The 17,511-nt window shown below is 49.5% G+C and overlaps 1 protein-coding gene and 1 pseudogene across 2 annotated transcripts; both read left to right on the top strand.

The window, feature by feature from the left end:
- LOC100752104 overlaps positions 1-4,903 on the top strand; it is a 10,456-nt pseudogene extending 5,553 nt beyond the window's left edge.
- Positions 4,904-4,944: 41 nt separating this feature from the next.
- Positions 4,945-10,188, top strand: LOC113833378 (28S ribosomal protein S18a, mitochondrial-like). 2 transcript variants are annotated; one of them, XR_004771567.1, is made up of 3 exons: positions 4,945-6,897; positions 7,101-7,170; positions 9,659-9,927. XR_004771567.1 is itself a non-coding variant. In XM_035450392.1 (3 exons), the coding sequence occupies exons 1-3, from the start codon at positions 6,882-6,884 to the stop codon at positions 9,932-9,934; spliced, it is 231 nt and encodes a 76-aa protein (XP_035306283.1). In that variant the 5' UTR covers positions 6,518-6,881; the 3' UTR covers positions 9,935-10,188. The 2 variants fall into 2 exon arrangements, 1 of the variants encoding a protein (XP_035306283.1); XM_035450392.1 differs by having other exon boundaries at positions 6,518-6,897; positions 9,790-10,188.
- Positions 10,189-17,511: the final 7,323 nt, after the last annotated feature.

The following is a 17,511-nucleotide window of genomic DNA, read 5'->3' as shown; positions in this document are numbered from 1 at the left end:
ATTAACTTATTCATCAAAAGTAGTGACAGGAAGCTTTAGTGAATGGCAAAACACTGAAGTTTTTGGGTAGGGCATGAAATGGTGTTACAAAAATAGTGTCTTTAGTAGCCAAAAAGTTAATGCCTTTTATCATGTGACCAGTACATGGTTGAAGATTTGTCTCAGATTCTGTGGAGGGAGGCAGCAAAAGCCCTCGAGCTTCAAGGCCTAACGAAAGGTTATGCAGCTCCCTTAGATAAGATTCTTGGTGAGGGTCTTTATGCTGACCCACAGGTTCAGGCTGAATATGATTAGCATGTATTCTCCCTATGCAGGACAGCAGCCTTAAATGCCTGGGAAAAGAATCATGAACCAGGAGAAAGAAACCTAGAACAGTTTCAAAACGTTTTACAAAGACTATCCAGAACAGTGGAGTTACAGGTAGCACATCCAGAACCTAGAAAAATCATCCTCTCTAGCTATGAAAATGCAAGCCCAATATGCAAAAGAATACTTTCACCTTTAAAGATCAGATCAAGTCAGCAGCACTGGAAGAAGGGGTTTTGCATACAGCTAATCCAGACTATAATGTCCAAGATACAGGAGCTTGAGTTGGAGGGGCAATCTCATAAGGTTTTTTTTTTTTTTAAGACCAAGAGGTTAAATGATGCAGGAGCTTGGGAAGGAGAATTAACTTCCAGAGGTCAAAATAGGCACACCAAGAGACCAGAGGCTATCACTGTAATGGAACAGGACCTTGGGTAGGAAGGGCAATCCAGAGGGCCAAGAAGGCACCAAGAACCTAGATGTTTCAAATGTGGCAGAATAGGACATACTAAAGAATTGTAGGCAAGGAAATTCCAACCATGTCTCGTTATAGAAGGCCTCTGCCTTCTGAGTTATGTAGAAGATGTGGTAAGGGCAGGCAGTGGACCGATGAATGCAGATTGACTAGAGACATTCAAGGAAACCTGTTACAATCGGGAAACTCCTTGAGGGGGGGCCTCTCAAAGGCCCTCACATCGAGAAAGGTCTCATCATTCCTAGTCACTGTGGAAGACAACCACTCACAAGGTGAATAGACAGTACACTGCCTACTGTAAAAAATGACACTACTCTAGATGGTAGTTTGCCTAGTGATGAGCAATCAAACATGACTGGAGGAGATGAAAATGCAAACATATATAAAAGGATCAGTAATAAAGTTATTACCAGTTTGGTGGACACTGGGGCTGCTGGAACTATTATAGCCCCAAAGCCCTGGCCTCAGAGATGACCTCTAAGAGACATGAATGTACAATTTCTAGGGATTGGAAGTCTATCTAGAGTTACACCAGAGGGACAGAGACCAGAAGGATAGAGACGAAGGTTAGAGACGAAGGTTAAAGCCGTATGTAGCAGACATAGCTATAAATCTCTGGGATCAGATGCAACCTCTAGATGGTAGACAAAATATAAGGCACTGTATAAAAAGGATACCGTCAATCCATGCTGTATAGAAAATACAAATGATAAACCTTCAGAGGAACAAATGGCCCATCCCTTGAAGTGGCTTACATATGAACCTGTCTGGGTAGGACAATGGCCTACAACCTCTGAGAAGCTCGAGGCTTTAGAATAGTTAAAGCAGGAACAACAAGAGACTGGGCATATGGAAGGATCTACCAGCTCTTGGAATTCTGATTTGTTATCAAAAAGATGTCAGTTAAGTGGAGAATGCTGACAGACCTGAGAGCCATCAAAATAAAGTAATTCAACCTATGGGCTGTCCATAGCCCTAAATGCCTTTGCCTTCCTTGATACCTACGGGAAGGCTAATCATAGTCATTCATCTAAAAGATTGTTTTCACAATACCGTTACAAGAAAATGATAGAGAAAAATTTGTGTTTACTGTATTAACTCTTAATTCCCAGCCAGTGAAGAGATGTCAGTGGAAGGTTTTGCCCCAGGGAATGTTAAATAGTCCCACTTTGTGCCCACACTTGGTAAGAAAACCTTGAGATAATTCTTAAGAAATTTCCACAATCCAGTCTTTATTATATGGATGATAACTTATCAGATTCTAACAAACATTAGAATGTTGGAAACAGTCAAGGAGGTTCTACCTCCTTGGGGATTAGATTGCCCCAGGAAGAGATACAAAGAGGAGATTATTAAGTCTACAAGATAGACTTACAAAAGAATCAGACCTTAAAAGGTACAAATTAGGAGAGATCACTATCAATCCCTTCATTCTCTTCAGAAACTATTAGGGGAAATTTCTCAACCACAGACAATAATAGGTATGGAAGGACAGGACTTAAAACCTTTAAAAATGGCCCTGAAAGGGGCCAAGGACTTAAACAATCCATGAATATTATCATGAATTACAATGGGTGTAAAGGACAATACTGGATGCACATGTAGACCATATGGATCCTAACCTAGACTGTATTCTTGTTATTTTACCACCCAGAGAATACCCTTCAGGGATTCTGATGCAGAGGCAACATTAGAATGGATTATTTCTGCCATATAAACAGAATTAAATGCTGAAGAACTACATAGAAAAGATTTCCGATTTGATTCTAAAGGGCAAATTAAGACTGTCAACTGACTGGAAAAGATCAAGCAGAAATTATAGTACCTTTAATTAATGAGGAAATTTCCTCCTTATGGAAGGATAATGAATACTGGCAGATAGCTCTTACTGACTTTTGGGGAACAATTAGGAACAATTATCTCAAAATTGAAAGAATTAAATTCGTAAAAAAGACAATCTGGATACTTCCACATATTATAAGACAAACTCCTATTTCTGGAGTCCTTACCTTCTACGCTGATACTAACAAATCAGGTAAGGCAGGTTATAAATCAGGAGAGGTAAGTAAAGCAGTTCAAAGTCCATATACTTCTGTATAGAAAGCAGAATTGTACACAATTCTTATGGTACTAATGGATTTTACAGAGCCTCTTAATATCGTTACCGATTCTCAATATGCAGAGAGAGTCATCTTACACACTGCAGAATTTGTCCCTGATAATACAGAATTAATTTCAGTGTTCATGCAATTGCAGGACGCCATCAGGAACAGAACTAATCCTTTATATACAACTCATATCAGATCCCATATGGGTCTGCCAGGCCCACTAGCACGTGGCAATGATGAAATTGATTGCTTATTAATAGGAAGTTTCCAGAAGCCTCAGAATTTCATAACATGTAAATAGCAAAGGTTTGAAAAAGGACTTCACTTGGCAACAAGCCAAGTACATAATGAGAAACTGTCCTACCTGTTCTTTCTATAATCAAGCTCTGTTGCCAGCAGGCTGCAATCCTAAGGGCATTCTGAGAAATGAGGTTTGGCAGATGGAGGTTTTTCACTTTGAAGAATTTGGAAATTTAAGATATGTGTATCATACTATAGACAAAATTTTCAGGGTTTCAATGGGCTACTGCTCTTAACTCTGAAAAAAGCCGATTCTGTTACTACACACCTATTAGAGGTGAGGAGCGTTATGGATCTACCTGCACAAATAAAAACTGACAGTGCAATCCCCCCCGTTCATGTTTCCTGCCCCTGCAGGAGCAGCGGCTGATCACCCTTTGGCAGGGCCCGGTGATTCACCCGTCAGCCTCATTGAGGAGGAGAAAATGGAAATCGTGTCTGAAAAGCTAAAAGCGGATGTGTATACTTGGAACAAGACGGAGAAAAGCGATTTTGAAGCTGTGGAAGCACTCATGTCTATGAGCTGCGACTGGAAATCTGGCTTCAAGAAATACCTTGAAAACAGGCCGGTCACTCCAGTGTCTGACACCTCCAAGGAGGAGAGCTTGCTTCCAGGGACACCTGTCCTTCACACAATCCCGGTGTTTTGTTTGACTCCGCCTTACAACCCCTCTCATCTTGACTGCTCTCAAGTGTCAACTGTGATGTCTCCAGCGCCATCTACCGGCCACTTCAAACCATTCTCCGATGCTACCAAGGCTTCCATCAAAGAGGAGGACAAAGGCCCAGTAGCTGCCCCTCCCCTCCCTAAGGCTCAAGCAACAAGTGTCATCCCCCACATGGCTGATGCCCAGCTGTGTAACCACCGATCCTGTCCTGTGAAAGCAGCTAGCATCCTCAACTCTCAGGACAATTCTTTCCCAAGAAGGACCCACCTAAATACCGAGGCTTCGAGAAAGAGCATACCCTGTGCAGCCATGTCACCGAACAGATCCACATGTGAGCAGGATGCGGCAGCAGCAGACGGTGACGGGAAGGCAGGTGCTGCCCCTATTGACCTTGCCGTGCCTTCCTCAGAGACCGTCCTCTGCAGGTCTCAGCCAGCTCCCGTGTCCCCGTTGCAGAGGTCAGTATTAGTCTCTTCGCCTACAGTACCCCCTGGAGGAATGCCGCCTATGCCTGTCATCTGCCAGATGGTCCCCCTTTCTGCAAACAACTCCCTTGTGACCACAGTTGTCCCCAGCACTCCACCCAGCCAGCCTCCAGCTGTCTGCCCACCAGTGTTGTTCATGGGCACTCAGGTGCCCAAGGGCACCTTCATGTTTGTCGTTCCCCAGCCCGTCGTGCAAAGCCCCAAACTCTGGTGGTAAGCCCCAATGGCACCAGACTGTCCCCCATCGCCCCCGCGCCCGGATTCCCTCCTTCGGCAGCAAGAGTCACTCCCCAGAGTGATTGATCCTGAGTGAGGAGTCATGTCCATAGCCACCCGGGATGTGGCAAGACTCACGTGGGCCTTCAGGTGAGAACTTTTAAAGTGAGAACACACACAGGAGAAAAGCCCTTCAGCTGTATCTGGAAAGGCTGTGAAAGGAGGTTTGCTCGCTCTGATGAACTGTCCAGACACCGGCGAACCCAAACAGGCGAGAAGAAATTTGCATGTCCTATGTGCGACTGTCGGTTTATGAGGAGCGACCATTTGACCAAGCACGCATGATTAACTTCATGAAGTAGGGACTTCATCCTTGCTTTGCAGTGAGGGAATCCTAGACATGAAGAAGTTAATAAACTTCCCGCAGTAAGTATCAGAGCTGGGGAGCCAGGCAGAGCCCATGTTGTGCTAACTCCTACCCTGCAGAGAAGACAGGGCCCAGTCAGTCCTGGGTACCCACATTGTTCTTCAGAGTTCTCACTGTGACACGAGCACTTTTTGGGGGGTTTTAGGTGATTCAGGCTCTGGGCCAGTTTGACCTCTGTGTTGTCCCAGATCCCCTCTGAAGCACAGGATGGCTAAGGGCAGAGATCTTGGTCAGATGGTAAGTGCAGGAAGATCTGAACAGAGTGACCCAACTAATCTCCTGGACTGGGGACCTTGGCTTCAGTCCACCCCCGGTCATGGGGGCGGGGCATGGCTCTCACCCTGCCCTGGGTCCTCTGAAAATAAGTGCCCAGAGTACAGCAGAAGGCTGAGTTCAGAGCTGCTTGTTTCATGGAAGTCAGTGAATGTACAGGCATGCTTGTAATCCCAGCTGCAGATAGGGAGGCAAACCTCACACCTGCCCAGCCACTAGGGCAGGTTCCTAGGCCATTTCCAGGAAATGATTGGCTGTTTTTCCAGAAGGCATCTAATCCTCTCCAAGGTAAAGGCTAAAGCTGTTTTTCCTTTTTCCCCTTTCCACTTGGAGCACTGTTGGCCCACGCTGTGTGCTGCTGTCGGCTGACCTGGTAGCCTGCAGTGAAGGGTGCTGAGGGATGCAAGCCAGCATGTTAGCTGTGCATTATTAGTCCAAGTCTGCTACCTGCTTCTGAAGAGTGCTGGGCTGAGAGTTTGGGGCTCAGGGTCCCCGGGATCTGTCCAGTGATTAAAACAGATTTGCAGTCATACGGCAAGGCAGCCAAGGCAGCAATTTAGTAAAGGGACAAAGGCTGGCATTGGGCCCTGGTAGGGACAAATGTTGCTTAGCCCTTTGAGTCAATTCTGGTGGGAGAGAGGGTTTCTTATCAGTTTGTCCTTTATGCTAGACTTAATCCCATACAGTTTGTTAGGTGTGCGACAAGGAAGCCCAAGGACCCATTCTCATCTGGACTTAGGAAACATGGGCTGGACTTCATAGCCCAGTTCCCTTCCTCTCAGCTCAGTGCCTGCCTGACACCTGAGCGGGAACAGCAGGAGGAGTGTCTGTCTATATGCACTTCACCAGTGCCATCTAGATTCAGGGGCTGAGGTGGACAGGCGTTGCCTCTCATGGAAGTGCTTTACATGTCCCTTCCCAGCCGAGGAAAATGACCATTTACCATGAGACATACTATCTATTTGTTTGGGTTTGGTTTTGTTTGTTTGTTCTGAGACAGGATTTCTCTGTGTAACAGCTCTCTGCTATTCTACAACTTACTCAGTATACCAGGTGAACCCACGAAGATCCACTTGCCTCGGCCTCCCTAATGCTGGGATTAAGTAAAGCTGAATGCCACCACTGCCTGGTGATTTTGATTTTGAGACAGGGTTTCTCTGTGTATCCCTGGCTGACCTAGAACTCGCTCTGTAGACCAAGCTGGCCTCGAACTCACAGAGATCTCTGCCTGTCTCTGCTTTCCAAGTGCTGGGATTAAAGGCGTGTACCACAATTCCCTGGCAGACTACCAGACATCTTGCTCCCAAGAAAGACTGTTGATAAAGCGCTCACTAGAGCATTTCTGGTCTCACCTAATGTGTCAGAAGATTTTGGGGGAGGTGCTGGAAGCCCTTTGATGGCAATGGGGAATAGAAATCCTACTGAGTTCTGCGGATGCCTGAGAGCCCACAGTCCTAGTTCCCAGCATACATGTAAACCCAGCTGACCCACATTCCTATTTTTGGTTTACACTAGGATGTGCTGCTGCTCAGTCAGTTCATCCGGCCTCATGGAGGCGTGCTGCCCCGCAATGTCACAGGCTTGTGCCTGGAAGAACACCGAAAGATCGAGGAGTGTGTAAAGATGGCTCATCGAGCAGGTCAGAGTACCCAAGGCTAAGAGGGGTGGTGGGGACTGCAGGTTCCTTGTCCCGACTAGCTGTCACAGCAGGAAGAGCAGCAATGAGCAGAATATTGATTCTATGGCCCCTCCTCGTGTCCCCTGCTCCCCACTCCCATGGTCTTTACCCCTGGCCCTTTCAGAACTGTGGAAGACTGACTCTTTGTATGTTCTTCCTCTCAGGTCTATTCCCAAATCACAGGCCACGGCTTCCAGAAGGGTCCTTACCTAAGAATAAACCCAAACTCAACCGGTAAGGAAACATGAGTACAATTGACCCAAGTACTCTAGGCCCATGGAGCTCACTGTATTTGGGTAGCTTGTCTCGTGGCTCTCACAGCAACCAAGGAGACATCCCTTGACTGTCTGCTCCATTCCCAGCCAGCCCAAGTACACACCCACATCTTTCCACCATAGCTATGCTATCTGCCACCTCCCTCCCTGCCCTGACACAGGGGCAGAGAGGCTGCTGGTTGGGCATTGGAATATGTTAATCCCTGGTGATGACATCATGCTGTATTTCTATGGAGGTGTCAGAGCACTCCACAAACTTTCAGTGTCCCAGCTCTCTCCAGCATGGGTCATTACAGAGCAGAGCAAGGCCTCAGCAGCTGTCTGGGAACTGTCTGGGATAGGGCTACTATACACAGCATGGCATCAAGGCAGCCTGCATATAGGCTCAGTCACCACCAGTGTTCCCTGGAGTCATGCAGTTAACAGCCTACACAGCTTCCTGGACAGCTTGAGCTATCCTGCACCTTAGGGAGAAGAGATGCGAGGCCGCCCTCGAGCAGCAGCAGCAGGGTAGGCAGGACCCCTCGAGTGAGAGCAGATTCCCACCTAACATTCAGACAGCTGTCCTGTTGCAGGTTCCCCTCTCAATGACATCCATCACCCTCACAGGCAATTAGATCTGTACTATCCCCTTGTTGAGAGAAGCGCTGGGTCTGTAGAATTGACTTTGTAGTTTTTACGCCTCCAGCGGCTCCTTCCTCCTCCAGTGGATCAGGCTTGTGTATTGAGATGCCTCTGCTGTTAATGAGAACAACAGATACTCTGCCGGGTGACTGAGGCAGAGCAAGACTCTGCAGCCTGCAGAGACCCCTACCAGGTGGATTCTGGGAGGCCAGGTTGCTGGGTGAAGGGTGTGAGATGGGATTGCTTCTTTGTGCCTTGCCTCCTCCATTCCTAGATGCTGAGCAGTGCTGGGCTGGGCTCTCTGCCAGCAGTCCCAAGGAGCAGGGCATGCTCTGGTCCGTTTGGGGGTTGAGCCCACCCCCACCCTGGCTTTTAAGAGACAGCAGCAAGCCTGAGGACACAATCCATCCTACCCTCAGGCCTTTGAAGCCAGGCCAGGCTTCCTCCCTTACGTCCAGTGTCCTTTAGTGTGACACCGATTGATGATGTGTGGGGGCTCCTGAGTTGCAAAAGGCCATCCTGGGGGAGGGGAAGCCCTAGTTCAGGAGGTGCTGATCCCTCTACAAGGGATGCTGTGACTGCACCCAGAGGTCCCTAGTTTGCACTCAAGGGCCTCGTCCCTGCTCACTCCCATGTCCTCAGCACCCTGGTGCAGAGGTATCTTCTCCAGCAGAAGGGATGGTCTCCCCTTTTCCACTCTCCTGTGCACAGGGTTACAGGCCAGTCCTTGCTCAGAAGATGTAGAAAGGGAGTGATTTAGAAAAGCCTGAGTTCTAACTGGAGCTAAGGTGTTCACTCAGCCTGCCTGTCAGGTGGCTGCTCCATGTGGCAAGGCATCAGGCCCAAGGCTGGCTGAAGAAGACAGATCTGGAGAGTCTGGTCAGCTGGGGTCTTTTAAAGTCCTTGAGTGATAGTGAACACCCTGTTTCATGGGCCTGCTCCCAGACCCCCACCTGCACCTCTCCCTCTTGGGACTGGGAGAGGCCAGCACAAGGGCCAGCTGCTGGTGAGGGGCCTATGCTAAAAAAAGCCTGTTGTCCTAGAACCATGACCATGGAGACAGCAGGCAGCATGCCACACACTGGGTCCAGGATGGGCCCTGGGGCATCCCTTCTACATAAAGCCACCAGCCAAAGACCAAGGTCCAGAGGAGCCTGGTGCAAAGGCATGCATGAGTCAGCAGTGCTTTTTTTCTGCCAAAGACTTCAGCCAAAAAATAAATTTTCATTTCTGCCAGGAATACTAGTTTTGAAATTAAGAAGCGTTTCCTTGAGGGTCTCTGGAGGCAGCCAGGGCAAGCCTCAACTTCCCAGAGCCTGGCCTTGGTGGCTGAACTTTGAGGATGAAGGATGGGCCTTTGTGGTCAGGAGCCAGGTTTCATTATGAACAGAATAAACCCCAGTCTTGGTGCTATGAGCCACTATTCCAGGAACAATTTGGCCCTAGGCTTTCCCCAAAGGAGGCCAGAGGACCATGTGTGGCCTCCATCTTTCCCTGCCCTCTCCCACTTACAGGAACCTGCTGGGCTGGAACTATACCCACTGTGTTCACCCTGTGCTTCCCATCAGTTTGGGTGAGGGGTGGGGTCCTGCACCCTGGAGGCTAGGGTGTCTAGAGCAGCCATGTGGGGAAGAACAGAGCGCAGGGTTCCTCCGTCTTTATCTTTCCCTGGGCTCAGCCTTCTCTCTGAGTGTAGATGACACTGACAAGTTAAAAAGATCAAGGGAACTGGGCCTGGGCTGCCTGACTCTGCCTGACCCTGACCACACACTTGTAAAAGCAAGAGCCCATCCATCTGTTTACAAAACAGCCTTTTCTTCCAGGAAAACCCTTGCCCTTGAGAAGGGAGAACTGGGGAAAGATGGTGCAGCCACTGCAGCCTAGCTCTGGGGACAGCGCCTCCTCCCTGCTCTTCCTGTCCCAGCATGCCAACCTCCTTGTGTTCCCTCTACAGCTACCTGACTCGCTGGGCTCCCAGCTCTGTCAAGCCCATCTACAAAAAAGGTCACCGTTGGAACAAAGTGGGTATGGCCGTGGGGTCACCACTCCTCAAGGACAATGTCTGCTACTCCAGGAGACCTTTGAAGCTCATTCATTAATGGGAGCCCTGCAGCTGAAGACTCTGACTGGAACCTTCCACGTGACGCACTGGCTCCTCCCGCCAGAACCACTGCCCTCCACACACTGCATGGGGACTCATTTCTGTTCCCCGATCAGCCCAGCCAGTGTTGGGAGCCGCGGCAGGCAGGAGCTGGATCTCCTGGCCTGTGGTCTTCTGACTGGCTGGGGCTGAGCTTGGTGCAAGGACAGGAGTCTAACTCAAAGAAATGAAATAAAGCAGGCTCTCAGCTTCCCTGTGTGGTCACTCCTTGGAAGTGTGGGGTTTCCAGCAGAGTGTCACACGGCTGGTCTCTGAATGGGCCCTGTCTATGACTGGAGTGGGTCCATGTGCCTGTCACACAGTGCCCGTCCCCTGCCGACAGGCGTCACACTCCAGTTGGGGGCCTAGCCCATAGTAGCTTTCGGTTGAGTCCAGGCACTTGAGCAGCCCCTGGCCCTCCCTTCGCACCACTGTTCCCACCTGTCCATACTTAGGGTCTCCTTCATTAGCACATTCCTGGTTGCTGTCTCTTGGTTTAGAATTAGGTTTCCTGGCTCAGTGGGCCTTTCAGAGCCATGTCACTTAGATGGGGGACAAAATGACAAAAAAGCATGACAGAACTAACAGACCAAATTTGTTGAACTTTATGAATATAATGTTTAGGCTCCACATAAATATCCAGACTGCCCCTCCTACAGCATGAAGGGCAAGTCCATGTTCTTCTCACCCGTGCCCACATAAATATAGCCATAGTTCTTGGTGCGGGGAGTGTGGTAGAAGGTGAGGCCTGGCCAGAGCAGGCTGCGCAGCACCACCAGCGAGTTGCCCCTCTCCATCTGGATGCTCCAGGACCCTGGAGGGAGGAGACGGGGGAGGGGAGAGTGAGGCCTGGGGCTGAGGTGCCACTATAGAAGCTGCTGTGCTCCCAGTTGCCATAGCCATTTTGCTGTTCATTATGCCACAGAGGAAAGATAATGAAGAAGTGAAATGCCAAGTTTGGGCTTAGCGGATAGGCAGACAGAGTGGCTCCTTCCCTTGCACTAGAGTAAAATCACCGTGACCTTGAGCCTCTGTTCTAAGATGGATGAGACAACCAGGGGCTTAAACTGAAGTTGGGCCTCCCACCTCAGTGGTCTTCTAACTGCTGGTAGGTGGAGCCATGCTTGGTGGGAGGGGACATCAGCTGCTGAGTCTGCCCTGTGCTACTCCAGACACAGCAGCTCAGACCAGGCCGAGCTGTGCAGCCAGGAGGACTTGGCTGGAAGGGCCTGATCCAGCTCCAAGGAAGGGGGAGCTGCTGTGTGGGAGGAAGGAGCCTGGAAAAATCGCCTCTGGATGCAGATCTGGAGCTTCTATTCCCCTGCTCACCCTGGGCCTCTCCCCCAACCAGCCACAGCCCTGCTCTGGGCCCTGCCAGGAAGACAAATACTTTTGAAGGTTTTGGTGCAGGACCAACCAGTTATGTATGCTCTGAGGGTTGTTCTGGGGCCTTCATCAGTTGCCAACTCAGCCCCGCTGCTGGCTCCACCATTTGAGCTTCCCACAGCCTACCTCCAACCATGGCCCACCCTGGTCACTCCTCACCCAACAGCCTCGAAACTCAGTCCCCACCCTCTGGGGCCACCCTGCATCCACAGAGCTGATCCCCGCCGCTCGTCTGCCCAGGTCAAACCAGAGCTTTCTGGAAGCATGGAGGTCTGCTGCTCCCATCCTGACTCAGCCATGCATGGGACAATGAGGTGGAGGCCATGCCTTATTGTCATTGCTCCCTCCTAAGAAGGAATCAGAGCATCATGTATAACGAACAGCACCTAGCCAACAGCTGTTCCCCGGGAACCTCAGAATCCTAGTGGCTTTCTTGGTCACAAGTCTCCAGACAATATTGTTTGGGGGGACATGAGGATGAAGTATGACAGAACAAAGGGTTTCAGGTCCACTGTGTCTGGTCCTTGACAACAGGCCCAGGAATGTACTATTCTCTAGCCTTAGTGGCCCTACCAGGGCCTAGAGCATCCAGAGACCCGGTCCCTCCTTGCCCTTGGAGCCTAACCTCACAGTCTCCTTAAGATAAGCAAGACCAGACTGATTGCTCTGCCCACCCAGGGAGGCTGGCTTGCAGCATCCCTTGCCCAAATGCTAGCCTGGAGAAAACAGCCTAGGGTCTGCTGTACCCCCACTGCAACCAGATACCCATCAGTTCAGCCAACAGCATGGTGGCATGGGGCCCCTCACACTGGTGTGTCTGGTCACCTCTTGCTTCCAGTAGATGGGGAACAAAGGCTGGGTTGAGTGGCCCAGGCCCAGTAACATGGGGAAAACTGAGGAAGTTAAATACGGAACTCAAGGAGGACAGGGCCAAGCAGGCCAAAGGGTGTTAGCAGAGCTGCAGCATGCCAGCGGCCAGCCTCCCTGCCTTCCCTTGCATTCCTGTCATGCTCGGTCCTCTCATCCCTCCTGGCTCAGCTCATCATCTAGAACACATGCACGCACACCCACGCACATTCCCTCTCCCTCTCCCTCTCCCTCTCTTCTCCCTCTCCCTCTCTTGTGTGTGCGCGCGTGTGTTTGTATCTGAGGCGCACTCACTGTCACCATCACCACTGTCTCAAGTGCAAACATGGAAAACTAGGCCCAGCCAGCTACAGTTGCCCTTTGAAGGTAGAAAGTAGCCTGGTAGAGCAATTCTCAGCCCCACGTCTCTCCCAAGTCTCTTCAGGCCTGGGTTCCTGGCTTTAGGTGGCTCTCAAAAACTCCTGTGCTCTGAGGCTGGGATCAAACCAGAACTCATCAGTGGGCCCTACACAAGTGGCAGGAGGTCCTCCTGGGTTTCCCCATCCCAGGGTCTTACGCACCTCCCCAGGTGGAGCCCCAGGCTAAGGCAGACTGACATTTACATCCTCCTGCCACCCAGGAAGAAAGGCTGACATAAGAGAGTCCTAGGACTGGGCTCCAATCAAGCTGCCCAGGGACATCAGGTGGCCTAAACCTCAGTCTCTAAACTTCACTAAGAAATGCCAGGGAGAACTGGAGAGATGGTGCAACAGTTAAGCGCACTGCTGCTCTTTTAGAGGACCTGGGTTTGATTCCTAATACCCACCTGATGGCTTACAACCAACTGAAACACTAGTTACAGGAAATCCAGTGCCCTCTTCTGGCCTCCATGGACACTGGGCATGCATGTGGTGGACAGATACACATGCAAGTGAGATATCCATACACATAAAATGAAATTAAAAATGACCCTGTGTTTCTGATGAGAGAAGCCACCATCCCCCTTACCACAAAGTAGAGCCAACTCTTCTCGAGGCTGGGACAGAAGGAAAAGATGCCCCTGGCTAGCAGGACTCCTGTTACTTACAAAGCTTACAAAAGACTTAGGCAGGAAGAGCCATCTGCACACTCATCCATCCTCTTCAGACTCCCTGTCTCACCCTATACCATAAATCCCCATCCTTTAATCACCAGCTCTATGCCAGCATTTGAAGGCCAGTTTCCAGGCTACAGGACTCTTGCTGCCCTCTGCTGTCCAAACTGGGCTTTGCCACTGAGTGCTCACAATTGGGACCTCAACCTGGATTTGGCCCTTCCTGCCATCTCTGCAACCCCACCCCTTGCCACCTGCTGCCTCTTCTGCCCACTCCTCTGTGCTCCTGACACCTTCCAGCCTGTCTCGGTCACTCTCCTCAGACATTACTGATGCAGGAGAGTTGTCTTTCTCATTCCAAGGGCACTGAAAGGGCTCGGCACACAGAAGCTGCTCCATGATTCGCTGACAGAGCCAAAGGTCAAGGAGTATTGAATGACAGAATACCACTGAGGAATGGACTGCCTGATCCATGGCTCCATCTTCCTGGTGCAAGTCCAAGGTCAGAGGAGTCTTAGCCAGTGCCCTGAACTCATCAGGAGGATGAGCCTGCCAGGGATCCATCCCCACAAAACTGTCCATCCCAGGGCATTATGGGGCAGCTCATTGCCAAGATATTGGCCTCAGGCAACACCCCTCCCCCTTTTCTTTCACCAAGGCTAGTCCAGAGAGAAGCTGTGAGCTCCAGGCCGATCTCTGTGGGCACAGAGAGCAGGAGGCCCCAGGACAAGGCCCACTTCAACCACACCTTCTCAGAGGTGACACGAGCTACCCTGAATGCTTGCTTCAGACTCAGAAAACAATGCTCCATCCTAAGCAGAAAGAGCTAAGGAGCTACAAACCCTACCCCTTTAGCCAGGCATGGTGTTCCAAGGAACTCCTCCTGGGAGTTCTTGTCACCACTCCACAGCCCAGTGCATCCCCATTGTCCTCTGCCAGGCAGGAGAGCCACCCAGCAGCTCATTACTCTTTTCCCCTAGAAAATTTTAACAGGTTTATAATTGTTATAAAGTTGAACTGCTGAAATGTGTTCACTGAAACATTTTGCTTGCATTAATGCTTTACATCTTGCATTTATATTAAAATTTCACACACAAATGAAAATGGAAAAACTGCCAATACCTGATTTCTGTCCCCTATTTTTCCACTCACAATCATATACTTAGGTACTTTTGACCCCATCGAAAAAATAACATTCAGAACTAACAGGAAGAGGAAAAAATGTTTGAGAATGAAATGTTTCCCCTCATAGTGGACTCTTAAGCATGTTCTCTGCTTTTGCGGTGTGCTAGCTGGATATATTTTGGCATAATTGTTACACGTTTGGTGTGGATAGCACACAGGTTGGTATCTTCAAAAAGGCCAACCAGATAGGCTTCTGGAAGCGCAGATCTGTTTTGAAGTCCTGAGCAATTTCTCAAACCAGACACTGGAAGGGGAGCTTGTGAATCAGAAGTTCAGTGGGTTTCTGATAGTGTCCGATTTCATGGAGCGTCACAGTACCAGACCTGTAACGATGGGGTTTTTTCACCCCTCCAGTAGAGGGCACACTCTTTCGAGCAGCTTTTGTAGCCAGTTGTTTCCTAGGTGGTTTACCACTGGTGGATTTGCCGGCAGTCTGCTTTGTACGAGCCATGGCCAGAGCAGCTCCTTACTTATCTAACCCCCTTTCTCCTTTGGCTGGAGCTCGGCAAGCAAGAGGCGGCGCTGGCGTTAGAGAGCTGGCTGACTGTGTGGCTGGGGGGGCTGACCCCTTCTTTTCTCGATCCTTGATTCCTTCTCATGACCACTCATAATGCCTTTAGCTTTAATGATGTACTTGGAGACTACCCCAACTCTCCTCTCTGACCAAAGTCAGGTCCCTGAGTGTGGAGGAGTCAAGGCTGGTGGGATCTGGAATATGTAAAATGTTACATGCCCTGGTAAAGAGATTTCCTAGCATCTCATGAGGCGTCTTAAGGAATTCTAGGAATGGACACTGAATTTGAAGTGGCCATCTTTGACGACTGTTTATCTAACCCCGGCTTTGTCATTCTTAGTCTGTCTCACTGTGGAATGAGTCACTCTGTCATAACATTCACCTTAATTTGGAGGTCTCAGCCTGAGAATCAGAAAAGGGAAGATTGCTATGCATTAAAAATGTTCATTTGACTTTGGAAGATGTAGGTAGAGAGAGAGAAGACAGCAGGGCAGCCTGACTAACAGCACTGACAGCCTCTGCCTCAGTAGATTGAAGGAATAGCAGGGTTCTTCACACTTCCCATCTGGAGCCTATGTCTCAACCAGTCTCCCAGGAAGTCTATGCACCTCCTCTTCTCTTGGAGACTTCCTACAGGCAAGCTTAATGACTCCTACAGGAACCCAAACACGGAGGTCAGTTACCATACCGAGATCCTGGTTCCTAAGCACTATTATTCCCAAGTAGCAGTCCTGTAACATGTGCTCTGTCATAATAGGAATATGTTTTTACCTGCCAGTCAGTCCCTGGGACAGGAAATAGCTAGTGGCATGTAAGAACTTTGGAACCTGGGAATGGTGGGCAGCATGGTCTAAGTCATTAAAAATATCTCCAACTGAACACAACTTCCTTCCTCGGAGTGAGCAAGGCTCCCAGTGTGAGATCTGTAATGAAACCTAAGATTCTTAGGCTGCCACCTCCGATCGTTAGCTTTGAAGATGAAGACCTATGACCAGTGGTTACATCTGGAATGTGGCCCCATCATGACCATGTGTCTGCACTGCCAATTTGTGACTCCTGGGGGTTCAGTGAAGACCTTGGCTGGAGCCCTGCCAAAGTGTCTGAGATTCCTCTTCAAGCAGGGGATCTAACCCCCCATATTCAGAGTCCCGAGCCACTCTCCACAGGCAGTGGGCAAACAAACCAAGAAGCAGCACATCTGGGGAAACTAGGCCTTGGCTGTTGGGAGAGATGCTGGGAGATGTTTGGCCCCAGCCCATGGGGTCTCCCTGAGTTGCTTTTCAACCAATACTCACAGGTTCATCTGGTTTTCTAGGCATGGCTTACAGCCCTGGCCTTACCCCACTGGCACCAAAACCACGACCACTTACACCTGGGGTTTTTCACTGTGCTGTAAGTCTCTATAGAAGGCTGTTCCCTCCCTGCAAAAAGAGGCATACACACATTCTCCTAGCACAAACAACCAGATATTTCTGACATCTTAACTAGATCTCCAGGCTTTTGCCCCAAACTGACTTGGTCGTGGTGCCATCACCACAAGGGGAGTTTCCATTAGACCTAGTTGTGGCACGGGAGACACTTGGCTACTTCATCTTCCCTGGGTTCTTTCTAACACAATCTAGTCAGATGAGCTTTCTTAGATGACCTGCCTAGCCTTTACCCCAGCCCCAGCTACACTATGTTTAGTTAAGGCCACATGAGCCTCATTTCCCAAGAAAATAAAAACCCAAGAAATACTGTTATATCCCCTAGTGTCCACTTCAACTGGGAAGACTTCCCATGCACAAATGAAAGCTGAGAACTTTTAAAATGTTTTTGTAATAACCCCACAGAATTGAAATTAATCCTACTATTTGAACCAGGGCAGAGAAACAGGGTGGTGAAAGTCCCTCCACTTCAAGACGCTATGGAAACAGGAGACTGTTACTAAGTCCCACACACCAGCCTTAAAGTTCAGGTCTGGAGACAGAAACAGGAGGGCAGTAGTTGAGCTCCGGCCTGTTAGCCTTTCTGTGGACACAGGATGTTGTCATGTGTGCTCTTCCCGCCAGCCTGGTCCCATAGCCGCATCAACCCCAAATGACCACACAAAACATTAGCATTCCGTTGACCATCAGCCTTGGCTTATTTGGCTAGCTCTGTCTAAGTTATCCCAATTCTAATAATCTAAGTATTTCCATGTTGTCTTACTGGAGAGTGGCCCAGGGACCCATTACTCCTCTGGTGTCCTCCACGGACTGCCCAGCATGTTGGCAGAGAAGAGGGATTTCCTGTTTGTCCCTGCTTGTATTCTGGTTCTGTCCAGCTACATCACTTCCTTCCTAGCCAGTCAGCCAGTCAGTGTTTATTCATTAACCATAAGAGATACTAATACACAGGACTTTCCCCATCAGTTAGGATGCAGTTAGGGAAACATGGGACAGTTCTGTCTATCCTTTGGCACCTTGCCCTTCATACATGTCCATCTCCTGTGACTCTGGACCCTTAGCCCATTCTTCTTCTTTTTTTTTTT

The sequence above is a fragment of the Cricetulus griseus genome, assembly GCF_003668045.3.
Source record: "Cricetulus griseus strain 17A/GY chromosome 1 unlocalized genomic scaffold, alternate assembly CriGri-PICRH-1.0 chr1_0, whole genome shotgun sequence".
NCBI classification, from domain to species: Eukaryota; Metazoa; Chordata; class Mammalia; order Rodentia; family Cricetidae; genus Cricetulus; species Cricetulus griseus.
Note: the sequence above shows the minus strand (reverse complement) of the source record. Positions and strands in the feature narration are given on the sequence as shown.